The sequence below is a fragment of the Delphinapterus leucas genome, chromosome 7 (genome assembly GCF_059928025.1).
Source record: "Delphinapterus leucas isolate spDelLeu-1000000601 "Yukka" chromosome 7, BTC_Dleu_Yukka2, whole genome shotgun sequence".
NCBI lineage: Eukaryota > Metazoa > Chordata > Mammalia > Artiodactyla > Monodontidae > Delphinapterus > Delphinapterus leucas.
In genome coordinates this window covers 65,559,290-65,576,551 of record NC_143135.1, presented here as the reverse complement: position 1 = coordinate 65,576,551, position 17,262 = coordinate 65,559,290, and the positions used below count along the sequence as shown (strand labels likewise).

The 17,262-nt window shown below is 38.1% G+C and overlaps 1 protein-coding gene across 1 annotated transcript in view; it reads right to left on the bottom strand.

The window, feature by feature from the left end:
- Positions 1-10,512: 10,512 nt before the first annotated feature.
- The window catches only part of TYR (tyrosinase), a 111,631-nt gene continuing 104,881 nt past the window's right edge, over positions 10,513-17,262 (bottom strand). Inside the window, exon 5 of the mRNA XM_022593743.2 lies at positions 10,513-12,362. Within this exon, the coding sequence (XP_022449451.1) occupies positions 12,136-12,362 (227 nt within the window). The 3' untranslated portion in view covers positions 10,513-12,135. The remainder of the gene's footprint in view (positions 12,363-17,262) is intronic.

Here is a 17,262-nt window from a genome sequence, read left to right as displayed (position 1 = left end):
TAGGGTGATTTCTGAAATTAAATTCCAGGTTTGTTCTGACAAAAGACTTTGGTGGGAGGTTTTGTTTAGTAAACAAATTGAGACTTCAAGTTTTTAGAATAGCTCTCTATTTGCCTTAGGTTTCCTTTATGGTGGTGGTGAGAAATGGTTAATTATTTATTTAAATCTCTAGCAAGATACTTGGGGAAAAATACATTTGGTGTCCCAAAGTAGATGGAAATACTATGTCTAGTAATGTGCTACAACTGTGTAGGCTCTGTTAAGCTTTGTCTTTGGAGTAGTTGCCTGTACCCTTTAACCCTTATCTGTTAGTAACAGGAAGTGTGTCCCAAATTAGGTTAGCTGGCAGATGAGCCATGTGAGCCACAGCCATACTCCGAAGTTGTACTGTGACTACAATTTCTCTCCTCAGTTGTCCAATATAACTCGTTTCCTCACCTGTTTCCTTTATTTTATTTTATTTATTTATTTTTGACTGTGCCTCACGGCATGTGGGATCTTAGTTCACCAACCAGGGATCGAACCTGCACCCCCTGCAATGGAAGCCCAGAGTCTGGACCATGAGGGAAGTCCCTCACCTGTTTCCTTGAACTCAGCTTTAACCTGGAACATGGATCAGGAATCCTGTGTATATATTTTTTCCTGTTGGTTCCTTAGCTCAGCTATAGACCATAGAACCTTGAGGTCGTATGCTATACTCAGCATAGCCTATTTGTGTGGGTCCTTAGATGAACCCAGGCTCTGCTTCTGTCTGTTTCCCACTCAGCTCCTGAATTAATTTATTATTCTTGGTTCCGAGGTTTCCTTTGCCTCAGGGCTTAGGCAAATCATCCATGCACTGGCTCTGTTTGGTCACAGCCCTTCTGTGCCCCTGGTTGTTGTAGCTGCCCATCACATATCAATGTACTAAAGAAACAGGAGGCTTTATGGCAGGCTTTTTGGTAGTTAAATTACGTAGGAAGTGATGCCTGCAGGTACAATTGAGTCCTGTTTTTTTTCTGGTAGTTCTGTTCTATGAAGACCACACACACACACACACACACACACACACACACACACTGAATTAGTGAATATTGAACCATTGCTCCCATTTAGGTTCTTCTGAGCCTCTGATCACAATATTTTTATCAAACAATCAATACATCACCTTGTTTATGTGTGTTTCTGATTGAAGACACCTTATTTAATAGATACGGTTGATTCGTTAATGTTGAGTTCACAGCCAACACCACTATAACTCATGCCTGAATGAAGCTTGTCTAACACATGTTTATTCTCCAGAAGGTACATCATGGGTAGAGTGTGAAATTTTTATTGGCCAGCATTTATTAATAGTAGATATGGTTATTATGTGTAAAAAAAAATGTGCCATACACTTGTGTTCAGAAAATGTTAGAATACCAGGCCTGTTATTTTTCTTAGGAAGTCCTTCTTGCAGTATTGGCCATCTGGGAACATAGATTCAGGAGCATTCCCACCACACTAACAGCTAAGAGTGGCTCAGTGTACCTAAACTTTTGTGCAAACAATGAGGTTTATACTGAACACCTGCTTTCCTTCTGAGAGTCTGGAATTTTGATGAGTGCTAGGCAGAGGGTGTCTATATGATCAACCCCCAATAAAACCTTGGACACCCAATAAAACCTTGGACACCAAGTCTCTAATGAGCTTCCTTGGTTCATAGCATTTCCCAAAGTTTGTCACGACTTATTGCTGGAGGAATTATGTATGTCTTATATGATTCTGCTGGGAGAAAGTTCTTGGAAGCTTGTGCCTGGTTTCCTCTGGACTTCACCACACACACCTTCTCCCTTTGCTGATTTTGCTTTGTATCCTTTTGATGTAATAAATCTTAGCTGTGAGTACAATTATATGCTGAGTCTTGTGAGTCCTCCATAAGAATCACCAAACCTAAGTCATACTGGGCTCCCCTGACACAATCTGCATGACTTTTAGTACAGTTGGCCCTCTATCCACAGGTTTTGCATCTGAGGATTCAACCAAGGTTGAATCAAGGTTGGCTTAGACTCAAGGTTGGCCGCAACTGTGAATGCATATCCCGCAGATTTGGAGGGCTGACTGTGTCCATTGTTTTGTGTTATTATACATAAGGGACTTGAGCATCTGCAGATTTTGGTATCCATGGGGGCTCGTGGAACTAATCTCACAGGCAAACTGAGAGACCACTGCACCTGTTCTCTCACTGTTCTTTTATGTGTCTGGGAGGGAAGTGGATGCAGGATCTTATCCCATACTTTCAGCTCTCCCTTCCATTTCTTTTATTGCATTCATATGGCTGAGCCCTTAAAGCAGGTTGCTGTCTTCTTTATGTCTCTTTTCTCTCTTTGATTTCTTTTCTCCATTTGACAGACCAAGGGCAGTAAGAGCCCTGATTTGGACTCATCCTTTACTAACAGCTGAAAGTTCCATTTGGAAGTATTTCTTAAGCCTCATGCACCAACCTAGGTTTACCAGAGAACCCCAGATTGGGGTTAGGCACTGGCCTAGTTACTAATACCACTTTATCTCCTCTTCTAATGCTGTGTATTGTATATACCTCTTATATAATATCAGACACACAAAAGTAAGGGGTACCTGACACAAAACAGGGGCAGGGCAGGATTCAAACATTCTTTGATTCCCTTTTTAAAGTACCATTAAAATACTACCCCAAACCCTAATATGCCTCATCTGTTTCTCTCTTTTTGCTACTCTTCTTCAACCTATCTGTTCCCATCTTTCCCTTGAGCGGATCATGGTGAATGTGGTCTGTGCTGGTGGAATTGACTGTTCTCTAAGATATTCCTTTTTCTCTTTGTTATCTTCCCTGCATTCTCCAGCCCATCACTTTTCATCAAATCTCACAATTCCAACCATAACCTACAGAACAGGTTATATTCCCAAGAAAATGGCAAGGTTTTAAGAAACCTCTATTTACAAAAGCGGTAAGGAATTGCTGATGAGAAGGACACCGGTATTTCTGAGAAGCTCAGTGGCGTCTTTCTCTAAGGCAGGGCTAATTGTAGGAGATACAGTTTTAGAACTGGGATCACTGATTCCAGTGGGCCTCATTGTATACTAACACTATATGGCAAAGAGTATGGGACAGTGGGCACATGACCATGGAATCCAATGGTTCACCACTAAGAAGCTGATGGTTTGTCCATTTGATGGTAAATTAACAAATACGGCAGCTGTGGCTTGAGAATGTTTCAGAGTATGGAGGGCGCGGTCTTCCCATGTGTGATGTCTTTTGCTGTGTCAACATGGCTATGACTATGATAAACTATAGTTCCCAGAATCTCCTTTCTAGTATGGACCAAAAGGAATGTTCTCTCACAAGAATTGGAGGAAGCATTTTGTAGCATACATACATTTCCTCCAGTTATTCAGTCAAACATTAATCTAAGTGCTGCTGTGAAGGGATTTTGCATATATGATTAAAGTTTCTAATCAGTTAATTTTGTGTTAATCAAAAAGGAGATTATTCTCAGTGGACCTGACAATCAGTTGTAAAGCTTTTTAAACAGGGTTTTGGCCTTTGTTGAGTAAAGAAACTCCCCCTTGTAAACATGTTTCACTTCATGCTCTTGGAGTTCCAGTTTGTTTATCTTCCCTTCCTAACTGCTTGCCCTAAGGACTTCAGATTTATTTCATCAGCCTCCCATAGTTGTGTGAGACAATTACTTATAATAAACAAGTAGATAGATAGAAAGATGATAGATAGATAGATATAGGTATAGGTATAAATATAGATATAGATATAGATATTCAACTTAGGTGTAGAGCTCCCTATAGGGTTGGCTGAGGACTCTATTGTATCACATTTTCTCTTACTTCCACACCCTGCTTCCCTTACTCCTTTAGCTGTACTAATCCTGCAAGTACTTCCTAGCAAATCTCCTGCATGAAAATTTCTGCCTAGTCTGTTTCTCAGAGAACCCCAACTAAGAATCCTCCAATATTCAGAGGTAGAAGAGTTGAACCTATAAGAGATGCTGAGAAGGAAAAGCCGGGGTGGGGAAGAAGGAAAACCACAAGGGGATTATCTACCAGAAACCACAAGAAAAGTGTTAATGAAGAAAGCAGTAAGAAGTTTATGATGGTACCCAAGGATCAAGTAAATGCATCACAAAATGTCCTCTGATTTGGCAACATAGAGACGATTAGTGATCTTGGTAAGAAAAGTTTCGTGGAGAGGTGGGGACAGAAAACAGATTGGGGTAGGTTGAGTAGTATGTAGGAGACAAAGAGATAACAAACACAAATTTAAAACAGTTAAGAAACATAAAGAAGAAATAGGGCAAAAGCTGTGTGGAAATGATATCTGTGGAGAACAATTTTCTTTTTAAGATGAGCATGTCTAAATGCTGAAGTGGTAAGGATCCTACAGAGTGGGAAGAGCTGAAGACACAGGAAAGGATGAGGAAAACTCATGAAGTAAAGGCCCCAGGAAGTTCAGAAGGGTTGGGATCCCAAGATTACAGAGAGATGGGACAGGAAGGACGCATACATGGAGACAGCAGGTAATAAAAATATGAGTAAAACTGAAATATAGGACTTTTATAGAGTCTCTGGCAGAAAAATAGATTTCCTATCTCGCAGTTTCCTAGACATTATTCACAAAATTCAATATTGCAACCTTATCAATAGTTCCTAATCCACCTATGTATGTATACGTTTATATACATATAGCTGCACCTGCATGTATATATATCTGCATCTGTAACTATACCTGTATCTATAGCTACATCTGTATTTCTATCTGTACCAAAGGACTTTATACCTTAATAAACCGGCAAAACAGTGGAATAAAAAGAACACTAATGGGGCTTCCCTGGTGGCGCAGTGGTTGAGAGTCTGCCTGCCGATGCAGGGGACACGGGTTCGTGCCCCGGTCCGGGAAGATCCCACATGCCGCGGAGCGGCTGGGCCGGCGAGCCATGGCCGCTGAGCCTGCGCGTCCGGAGCCTGTGCTCCGCAACGGGAGAAGCCACAGCAGTGAGAGGCCCGCGTACCGCAAAAAAAAAAAAAGAACACCACTGAACTATTGTTGTCACAATTGTTAAGGTGGAATTCTTTCTTGGTTTTATAATTACCTTCATCTCTCTTCAGCTACTCTGAATTTCTTGATTTAGTTTAAGACCAGGGGGCAGCAAACCTTTTCAATTAAGGGCCAGATAGTAAATGTTGTAGGCTTTGTGGGCCATATGGTTTCTGTTGCAACTACTCAATTCTACCATTACATCATAAAAACAGCCATAAACAGCATGTGACATAAATGAACGAGTGCAGCTGTGTTCCAATAACACTTCACATACAAAAACAGGTGGCAGGCAGGATTTAGGCCATGGGCCATCATTTGTCCACACTTGCTTTTATCCATGCCACAATTTTGTTGAGACTATCAATCACCTCATCTCATGCGTGCACTTGATGAATTCAAATCAATGATCAGTTTACCTTTGAAATCTTCTGTACCTCCCATGATCATATTAGCTGTGCCTCTATGGTATTATTAGAGTATTCCTAAAGCACCTACAATATTCCTTTGTGATAATACTTGTTATGCAATAATTTGTTTAGGTATTTTACTCTGATTTCACTGAGAATGGAGATCAAATCTTATTAACCTTCATATCCCCAGCACAGTACTGACACAGAGCAGAAGTCCTACAAATATTTGTTCATTGAATAAATGAACAAACAAAGTATGAATCATTACTGTCCAACTCAAAGAGAACTCTTTCCTGCTAGGGCAGTTGGCCTAACATGTTTATTAGATTCAAGTGCAGTACCACATTCACAGGTGGTTTAATAGCCAGCTTTTGTTTGTGAACTGTGAGCCTGTTACTGGCACGATTTGTATTTCTATGTCTCAAGTGTTTCTCTGTCTTAAATGTATTGATATACACTTGTATTTATCGTGATATCATTTCATTAAATAGGTAGGTTATATTAATATCCATGATTATGCAAAACAATTTTGCACAAACCAAATGTATGATTATATTACATCTCTCATTTTTTAAGGCAGTTGTGCTAAGTTAACGTGCTCTATGAGAGTTTATTAAATCACACTTGCTGAATACTTACGTACTATTGTAAATGCTTTGTTTATTCCTCCGACTATGTTGAGGAAAATACTATTACCTACATTTTTTTTTTTTTTTCCGGTACACGGGCCTCTCACTGTTGTGGCCTCTCCCGTTGCAGAGCACAGGCTCCGGACGCGCAGGCTCAGCGGCCATGGCTCACGGGCCCAGCCGCTCTGCGGTATGTGGGATCTTCCTGGACCGGGGCACGAACCCGTGTCCCCTGCATCGGCAGGCGGACTCTCAACCACTGCGCCACCAGGGAAGCCCCTATTACCTACATTTTAAAGACGCAAAAACTGACGAACAGAGAGGTAAGATAATTCACACAAGGTCATACAGCTAATGAGAGATTGAGCCAGGAATCAAATTCATAGAGTTCGACTTCAGATCCCACATATGTTAAAGGTTTTCTCATATCTTTAATATACTGAATATCACAGTCTGTGGCATATTAATCACACAGGAAGAGCAATTTATCAGCTGGCCAATTCTTACTACTTTTTAGGTCAGTACTATAGGCAGAATGATGCTCTTTCCCATCTCCCCTCCAAATATCCCTACCCTAGTCTCCAGAACCTGTGAATATGTTATAATACGTATATGGCAAAAGGGGCTTTTCAGATATGATTAAAGGTAAGAACATTGGGATGGAGGCTCTAGGAGTACCAGGTAGGCCCAAACTAATTACATGAATGCTTAAAAGCGGAAAGCTTTTCCTTGCTGCAGGCAGTCAGAGAAAGATGTGACAACAGACTAATGATCAGAGTGATACAACCTTATCTGGCTTTGAAGATGGAAGAAGGCCATGTGACAAGGAATGTAGGTGGTTTCTAGAAGCTGAAAAAGGCAAGGAAATGAATTATTTCCTGGAGTCTCCACAAAGAACATAGCCTCACTGCCACTTTGATTTCAGCCATTTGAGACCCATGTCAGATTTCTGGTCTACTGAATTACAAGATAACGGTTTGTAGTGATTTAAGCCACTGTGTTTGTGGTAATTTATTGCAGTAGCAAGAGAAATTCTATATAGTCAGCAACAAAGTTCTCTCCAGTATCAGAGAGAAGAGAAAAATGTTCATTCTTTCTGTATTTTCTCGCTGTCTCCCTTTCTCTCTCTCCACACACATACACACTCACACAGACACATCTACTGTTCATAATTCCTCTGGCAAGAGTAAAAATGACATGGTCCAGTAATGAAGACTGACCATATCCCAGGCAGAATGCAGTACTCTCTCAAAAAGCACTAAAAATAAATGGTGCCAACTTAACTTGGGCTTGGTCTTCAGGGCCTATCCAGCCTTCCCTACCCCTGTCTCACGATCTCCTGTCCATCCTAATAGCTGACACTGACTCTGCTTTGATTCAGACTATTTTGATGCCTTGTTCTTATTCTTCCAAGTGTGGATTTCTGGTTTTGTTGTCTTTATTCCTGTATGATTCTCAAAGGTACTCACATGCTTCTACCTAGACAAGATGTACACATATCTTATTTGAGAACCAAGTTACATGTGTGTTATTCCCTGTTTTTCTGAAATGGCTTCAGTCTGTATTTTCTTCTAATTTTAATAAGAGAAAATGCTCATTACATAGATGTTATAATTTGAAAAAGATAGATTTATGAAAAGAAGCAGTACGTGAAGTGGCAAGTAGGGTCATCAGTTCCTCTCAAAGAGACTTGCAACTCCTCTTCCTTCTTCTAAGTTCTTCACCTTTTCATTTTCTTCCTCATTCCTTTTGATCTTTTATTGTTAGGCTCCATCTCTTTGCATTCTTTAATCTATGCAACCCTTCTCAAAAGCACCATGGCAGTTCATTACTAAAGCCATGGAAGTCTGCATATGCTTTGACCAGAGATTCTACTCCTAGAAAATAATTTAAGTAAAGTCAGATGCCAAATGCACCAGGATTTTCATTACAGCACTAACCATAATTTAAAAAGTAGATGAGGGCTTCCCTGGTGGCGCAGTGGTTGAGAGTCCGCCTGCCGATGCAGGGGACACGGGTTCGTGCCCCGGTCCGGGAAGATCCCACATGCCGCGGAGCGGCTGGGCCCGCGAGCCGCGGCCGCTGAGCCTGCGCGTCCGGAGCCTGTGCTCCTCAACGGGAGAGGCCACAATAGTGAAAGGCCCGTGTACCGCAAAAAAAAAAAAAAAAGAGTAGATGAAACCTGAATATTCAGTAACAGGGAATTGGTAAATTATGACATATCAACATAATTGAACAACAAACAATAAAATTTATAATCATGAAGAAGAACTGGATTCAAATCCCAGCTAAATTATCTAAACTACTGAACAGACACGTAAACAGGGAAGGTGCATCTCCTATTTAAGCCACAGTCTCCTCATTTGAAAGCGTGAATAATACTTATTCTCATATTGATAACATGAAGATGAAATGAATGAACATATATGATGTGTTTAGCACAGTTCTTGGAACATCATAACCACTCACTGCATTTAACATCTTTGTTATTTATTTTTAAATAAGAAATTAGAAATCACCATAATAATGCATACAAGACTTGGTAGATTAACATGTAGTTACAAGAATCATTTCTTACACTGCTATTAAGAAAAGAACTCATAAAACAATTAGATAAACATGGGCTATATAGAGTTTTAATAAGGCTTTTATTTAAAAGAACATACTTAAAATATTTCTATATGGTTTTAAATAGCTGAAGGATTTGAAAGCCCTTAAGGCCTCCAGTGGATGCCAAAGGCAATTTTATATTCATTATATTGTATAAACTGGCAAATGCTTTTGAAAATAAGCAACACAAAGTTAAAAAAAAAACAAAAAACTCTTTTTACTTGCATTTTAGCAGCTTTCAGAAGGAGTCTAATCAGAGGGTGAGTAGACCTTTGTTCTACTGACATGCCCCCCAAATAGCACAAGTTTACAATAGGTGACCCCAATGAGGTCTTTTTTGATGATGACAAAGAAAACTGTTCCTACAAATCAAAGCCCATATAAACAAGGAAAAGCCTATTTAAAAACATTCACAATCAACGCCAGTTGTCAGCCTGCTAGAGACACTGGTTGAAATGACTTGTACCCATCGCATATTTATTTCTACAGATGGAGAATTATATATTTGACTTGTTGGAAAGGTTGGGTACTAAAAATACTCTTTTTTTAAAAAAAGTAAAACACAGAAAGAGGAACAAAAAGAGTGGCTGCTGCTTATTTCTTTCTCTGTAACAAAATGTGACATATAATGTAGCAGTGGAAAAAGAGCAGAGCTCAAATGAAGCAATTCATAAAATGCACATAGAAAACAATGCCACAGAATATAATGTTGATTAGAATTTAATGAAACTTCAAGTATCTTGAAATATGTCATGTCATTTGGGTACCTTATTGAGAAAACCACAGAATGAATGTGGTGGTGGTTTTATCAGAGATGTTGCTGCTACTCAAGTAGATAACTTGAGCCTCTAGAGAAACAAAATGCTATTCTATGTTGAAGCTCAGTGATAAAGGAGGGAATTGCTTTGTGATAAGGAAGAGAATGACTTTATACAGATCCTTGTCAGTAACAATGAAAATTCCCTGGGTAGACTTTTATTCTAGATGCTTTGTAAAAAATGATTTAAATACCACCTTGTTGGGCTTCCCTGGTGACGCAGTGGTTGAGAGTCCGCCTGCCGATGCAGGGGACACGGGTTCGTGCCCCGGGCCGGGAAGATCCCACATGCCGCGGGGCGGTTGGGCCCGTGAGCCATGGCCGCTGAGCCTGCGCGTCCGGAGCCTGTGCTCCACAATGGGAGAAGCCACAAAAGTGAGAGGCCCGCGTACCGCAAAAAAAAAAAACAAAAAAAAAATACCACCTGGTCTGAAATTTTGCCTTCAGATCAAACCTAGCTAAGTAATTATTTTGTGTTCTGAGGTCAGACTGAAGGCAACCACAATCGTTATTACTGCTTCTCCAGAATCTTCTTCAGGCCTTATCCAAATTTCTTTTCCTACTCCTTGCTCTCAGTTTTACTAGTTGCTATTCTCAACTAAATTGAATCCAGTTTTCAAATGTCATTGTTAATTTATTTTAAATCTTGTATTTCTGGTTATGTACCAAGTGGAGGATATAAGCCCTAGTATTTGCCCTCTAATCCCACAGACCTCCTCTGTGTCAATAAATATGCTGCTACCCACCCCTTGCCTGACTTTTCTCCTCTAGGCATCAGAAATTAGATAAGCCAGCAAATGTTGACTGACAACTAAAGAGAGTTAGAAAATGAAAATTGCTCTATAACTGAATTTCTTACCTATTAGTAATCTCTGAGAATTGATGGCATTATTTCAACAAGAATGGTAACTTTTTATTTGTTCTAGATGAAAATTATCCAAAATCATTTGACCAATGTTTATAATAAGATGATTTTTGCTTTCCTCTTAATTTCTAAATGTATTCATAAACAGTCTGACTCCTACACTGCAGGCCTTATAGGAATTGTAAGATATTTTAATAAAAAAGTACCATACAAGTTGGTGGGTCTCCTTTTAAATATCATCCCAGAGATGTAGAGGTTTAGGTGTCAGGCCCAGGCAGGTTTCTGGGAGCTAGAATTGGACAAGTCTGTCTTAAAAGCATGGCCATCTTGAGAAAGTGAAAAGACAGTGTTTAGGGATGAGGCTGGAAATATAATTCAAGTAGTCAAACTGAGATACATCTTTGAAAATGCTGAGCAGATACATACAAACTAAACATAAGGGAACTAAAGAGACTGGGGATACCAGGACAGAGTGATTGAGTTTGGATGAGAGAGTGAGAGTTGGAATCTGGTGAAACATCCTGAAATACTGTGGCAGAATCACAGGAACTTTTCACAGAGCATGTTTGGCCTCACTTCTGAATGGGGAGTTGTTGTGAGCCCTGAGCCAAGAATGACTATAGACTCAATACTTAAATTCTCTTTATAGAATTCAAGTCAAATTAGCCATCCAACCTCTATGTGAAGAATTCTAGAGTCAACCACTTATTATTTTCCAAGAATGTCCAGTTTGGTTTTGGAAAGCTCTGAATATTGGACAGTTTTTCCTTTTATTACACCAAAATGGGTCCTCTATAAATTCCACCCACTGGTGCTAGTCTTTTATGCTCTACATAGTGATAATACAAATGGAATGTCAATTGGACTATTTTTAGAAATTCAACTGGACCTAAAATTTCAAGTAACAAGATTATCTAGACTTTCTAATTTAAGGTCTTAATAGCCAGGAAAAATAGTGAAAAGTTATTTTACTAGAACTGCAGACAGGCTGATATTCACATAATTGTTCTCTACCGTGAAATGTTTTATAGCATTTTAAACATTCTCTAATAAAGTTCTTCTTAGAAGATAAAATAAAAGCTCTATAATAAGATTATTATCATCTTCATCAACATAATTCATAAGCACATCTTAAGACAGGTACTTAGCCAGATTCTTTTCAGGCGAAGGGCCCTTGATTTCAGTGGCCTTAAAATGTAGTCAGAACTATGGCAGGAAAGAGTTGAAGATTATTTTCTACTTGAAGTCCATAACATATTTTGGAGCAGGAATGTAAAATATAAGGGAAACATTATGCTTTCTTAGGAAAATTAAAATGTATTTCTCGAGCTCAAAGGAGTCAATTAGTGTAAATTCGTTACTATTTTATTAAAATCAAAGAAAGGGGCTAATAAAAGAAACATGTCGTTAAACAATCAGGAGGAAAATAATCACAATTGTTGTCATATTTTATAAGAGCACTTTCATTCAGATATGACTAGCAGACTAGCACCTCCATTACCAAATGGCATCTTTTCCTTGGAAATATGGGCTTGAGGAAAACTATTAAGGGAATGATCAAAATATAGCAAAGCAAGCACAGGTGGCTTCTACCTGAGTTGGACGAGGGGTATATCTTGTATTAAGATAACAATTCTAATAATGATCTTCATAGACACACGCCAAGGATTTCTTCTGGGACAACCCCTAGGGACTTTAACATCATTTAATTTAGAGTGAGGTCAGGTTTCTTGGCCCAACTCTATTGCTTAAGCCTTTTATAAATGGCTCTGATACAACAAGCTGTGGTAGTCCTCCTTGTCCATAAGGAGTGGCTGCTTTTCTTCAGGAAGCTGCTTTCTCTTTCGATGATACAACAGGCTAGTGAGTCCTCCCAGCACAGCAGTGAGGACAGACCCTACCATGGCTGCCCCAATGAGCCATGGCCAGATCTGACTCGCTTGTTCTAAGTAGGGTTTAATGTAATCTTGAAAACTGTCTGGTCCTGAAATAGAAAGACATCCCAATGTTTTTACTATCATCATCACCATCATCACCATCACCATCCTTGCATAGTACTTTGGAGTCAGGTGCTTGGGTTTGAATGCCAGCTCTGCTACTTACTAGCTATAAGATCTTGGGAAAGTTACACCTTATGCTGCTAAGCTTCAGGTTCTTCATCAGGAAAATAGGAAAACAATACCACCTTGTTGGGATGTTTTAAATTTCACAGATATTATCTGATTTGTAAATTGTACAGTGCCTGCCCCCAAGTCAGCTACTGTTACTCTTTTAGTTATTTATTCTGTTATTTGACCCCATATTTCTGAATAATAGGCAAATATTACTACTTCTTAATTCGTCAAGTTTATCTCTGGAGTTCCTCAGGTATAAACATGATTTGAGCTCTCTTACAGTTTCCCTTTTCTTTCCTCCATATTTTCAGCATAATAATACCATGATCTGGGTCAAATCCACATCTCGGATTTCCATTATTTTTAATATTTAAATATTACTCACAATTGAACCAAATATTATTCTATGATTACCTTTCCTTTCTTACATTATTTTCCACTTGGAGTTAATAATTTATTATATCTATTTGCTTGATTTTAAAGTCCCCATCACTATTTACAAGACACTCTAAGATACTCTATATCCATTTTGTGATACAAAGGAAAGAAGAGAGTGCATCTTGGGCTTACCTAGTAGCAAATTATGGCTATGTGACTTAAGTCTTGAGCAAAAGTAATACATGTAACTTTGGGGCAGTTCCCTTAAAAAGAAAAGGTATGCCTTCTCCTTTTCCCTTTTCCCCTTTCAACTAATGCAGATAGTACGTTGGTGAGTCACCATAGATCATGTGATCAAGGGTAAACCCTAGGTCTTATAGAACTACAAGAAACAAGCAGCTCTGGTCCCTGAAATTATGGAGCTTGTATTTGACAACATACCAAGACTGCCATTTGAGCAATAAATAAACTAACTTATTTAGGCCATGGATATTTGAGCCTATATCTACTCCCCATCCCTACCTTCCCCCTGTTGCTGATGTGGGAACTATAACATTTTTTTTATGACTTATTTTCTTGGCTACTGTTGATTAGTTCATAGTGAACCACTGACTCAAGTTGGGCCAGTCAGAATCATTACTCAGAATTCACTGTGCTGGAATTAAGAGTCAGATGACTCAGGAGCTGATAACAGTCTTAGAGCTAGAGAGTGGGTAGGGAGCAGGGAAGAGAGAGAAGGGGAGAATGAATCTTTAGGGAGCTTAGTTTGCTGGTTCCTGCTGTTCCTCAGTCTCAGCTGCATTTTTGTCTTTCTTACATTTCAAATGTTCATTCCTTCCTTGAATTTTGTAAACCAATAAATTATCTTTTTATCTAATCTTGCTTCTATGGAGTTTCTGCCTTTTGCACTTCAAAAAGTCCTAATTATTTTTAAAGTTAGTTAGATTCCTACAACAATAAAAGATAAACTACCTTAGGATATTCTGAAATTACAGTTATATGTAAGCTTCATATATCATAAAAATTAGATCAACAATATAAAAAGAAACTTAATATTTATTTAATATAATATCTTGGAAAGAATGGGTAGCAACATGAAGTGAAATGTAAAGTGGGAGTCTTATTGATCACCATAAACTCAAGCACTGAAAACAGTTAAAGCAGGAGAATTTGTCAAAAATTAATTTTATATTAAATTCCAATCTTCATTCAAAGAAGATAACAGTGGAGCTTCCCTGGCTTAAGTGGGGCTACAAGGCTCAAACCCCATTTCTCCTGTTACTTTCTCCTTTTTTGTCCTTGGTACTGTCCTTTTACCAGCTGTCACTAAGATACCTCTAAAATTCTTAGAATCCATTAAGCATAATTTGAAACAATAGAGCAGATTTAGGTTTCTCTTCATCAGGAGGGGACAATAAGTTGCAAAGAACTAACATTATAAAATAAATTATAATAAAAAAGATTCATAACTTTGGATTAATATTAATTTAAATCTAAGAAATGAAAGCTAACAAAGCTAAAATAAAGAAATTAAAAATGTGAAAATTATTTTCATCAAACATAAAGGTTACCATTCTAACACATTTAAAAGTTAATTTGAAAATGAAATTACAAATGTTTAGTTTGCATTGCTATTAGTCACTTCAACATATAGTGCATTTTAAATGTCTCACAAAATGCAGATTACACAGAGGTTACATAATAAGTATGATTTCTTTATTGCTTAAGGCTCAGCTCAAATTCTTTCACAATTTTAAAACACTATTTCTTTGTCTGTCCTTCTGCTCTCCAGTTTCTCTTATTATTTCTCTACTTCAGTTCATTTCAAGTTGTCTTAAATTTTACTGTCACCAGTGGACTGTCTTCTTTGAAACACTCTGTATTTCTCAATGGCTTCAACCTGAAATTTAGACTTGTCTTCCTCAGTTATTTGCTTTTGAGCCTCAATGGTGTATCTTTAAATTATTTCTTAATATCAAAAGTTTTCTATTTTTTTACCTACTTAAAATTCCATTTTTTTCTGTTACCTATTCTCTTCAGAATAATCATAGAGTCTTCTATTTGTTTGGTGCTCTGTCATTTCCAAAGCGCATCCATATGCCCATTTATCCACACAACAAACACATGAGGTAGTTAGGAATCATTATCCTAATTTAACCAATTCAAAATCTGTAACTTAGAAAGTTTGCCTGTAATATTTAAACTCTGCAATGTATGTATAACCTTTGGAATGATGTCTTTCACATAAAAAGTAATTTATAACTGTTATCGATTCTTCTTACTCCATAGTAATTCCATCAATATTTCAACTGAACCAGCTTCCAGTAAGAGTTTTTCTCTCTCACACCTGCTTTGAACACTGATTCTGCTCAGCTCTCTCTTCTGGATTCCCAGACTCTTTTCTTTTATTGCCCCTTTGTGACACTTGGCACAATTGTCTACATGTTGTAATTATTTATATGTACGTCTTAATTTTCAGGCTTCATCATGAACTCTTGAGAGCAAGTAGTATGTCTTATTTATCTTTCATTCTTCTATTCATTCATTTATTCATTCATACAGCAATGTTTACTGAGACACAATAAATGTCAGGTGATGGTCCAGGAACTGCATGTGAAAGGCTGAGTAAGCAGAGCCCCTGGACTGAAGGAAATAATAACTGGAAGAGGAGACTGACAAGTAAACAAATTATTTTAAGAGCAATGCTGTTCCAATGCAAGTATATAAAAGATACAATGGGATAATGGGGAAAAGACCTCCTATAACTGCCTGAGGAGTCAGAGGAGGCATCCCAGGAGACTATCCCACTGAGTAGAAGAATAAATAAATTAGGACTTGAGTGTGGCATGCTGATGGCAAGCCATCCCAGGCAGAAGGAACAGTATGCACCTGTGTATACACATAGGGAAGCACTAGTGAACAAGTCCTCATCAAACCCCATGTGCAGAATGAGACCCTCCAGTTACTGTGAACATGCCTCCTCCTCTCATTTTTAAAATCAAATGTCCAGGTCTTTTGGAATATATTGGAAGAAGGAAGCTCTTCACAAAGTAACACCAGACAAAAGGCAGGATTACATTTGCCAACAGCATCAAGGACTCAACCCTTCATTGCCAAAGGTTTTTGGTCTCACCTTTCAATCAGTTATGCATGCAACAAAATCACCTGCTACTCAATTTTGAAAAACATCACTAAATTCAATTGTAAGAGAAAATGTTTGACTAAAGCAAGAAGACATCAGCTGCCTTTTACGGAAAATAATTAAGTAATTATAAACGTGAGTGCCTAAATGATGAATAATTAACTGCCTGAACTAAATTATATCAAGAAATTTTAAAGAATTTTTTAGTAAGCTTAAAGTTTAGCTTACTCTATTCTGGCATTGTGTCTCAGTAAACATTGCTGTATGAATGAATAAATGAATGACTAGAAGAATGAAAGATAAATTTTAAACTCCTTGAAAGTACAACAGAAGGAGCAACAGAATAATTCATAAAATAGAAAATAAGCAATTGCTGTTGCTTATTTTAAAGCAAAACTTCTCTAAAATTAGTGGCATAAGCTCACAGCTATATGAAAAGGACTCTAAATAGATAAAACATTTTGAATCAATTTTATTTTTAAAAATCTAACTATAAATAAATACCTTTAATCCCCTAATGTGACTCTGAGCCTTCTTTCCCTTTTCTCCTCCAGTGGTTTTTGTTGCCTTTTCAGTAAAAAGTACCCATTTGGGACACTAGGGAAGGGACAACGAGGTGGAACATTTGTGTACAAGGCAAGTATAAAGAGAACCCTCTCTTCTGTGGAGTCATGGAGAGAGAATTCATTTGGGATTCTATATTTGCCACTTACGAGCTTTGTGACTTAGAATTTGTCACTTTATCTCTCTGTTCTCAATCTACTTACCTATAAAACAGAATAAAATCACTACTACGAAAGATTGTAAAGATTGGCAAAGATAACAATTTATATGCTGATGTCTCTCACATTAGTATCTGCAGGCAGAATCTTTTCTGAGGCTCAAGGCTATCCAACTGCCTCAGAGATATATTTACCCTGATGTGCCATTCACCCCATTTCACTGTGTAACAGATACCACCATGAGATTCACTCCATGTCTGGCCCTGCTCCTATTGTTTCTATCTCAATGAATTCAATCACCATTCATCATTTGCACAGGCCAGAAAGCTTAAGGGCAACTCTAATATCTCCTTCTTTCTCACCTATTATATGTAATCATTTTCCAAGTTCCATAAATTTTGTTTTCAAAATAATATCACATTTTTTTTGTCCTTTCTGCCTTGCCTCTTACCACCACTGCAATTCCAACTTCCTTCGCCTCTCCCCTGGATACTCGTAATAGCATTTTCACTGGCCTCCCCGAATGTG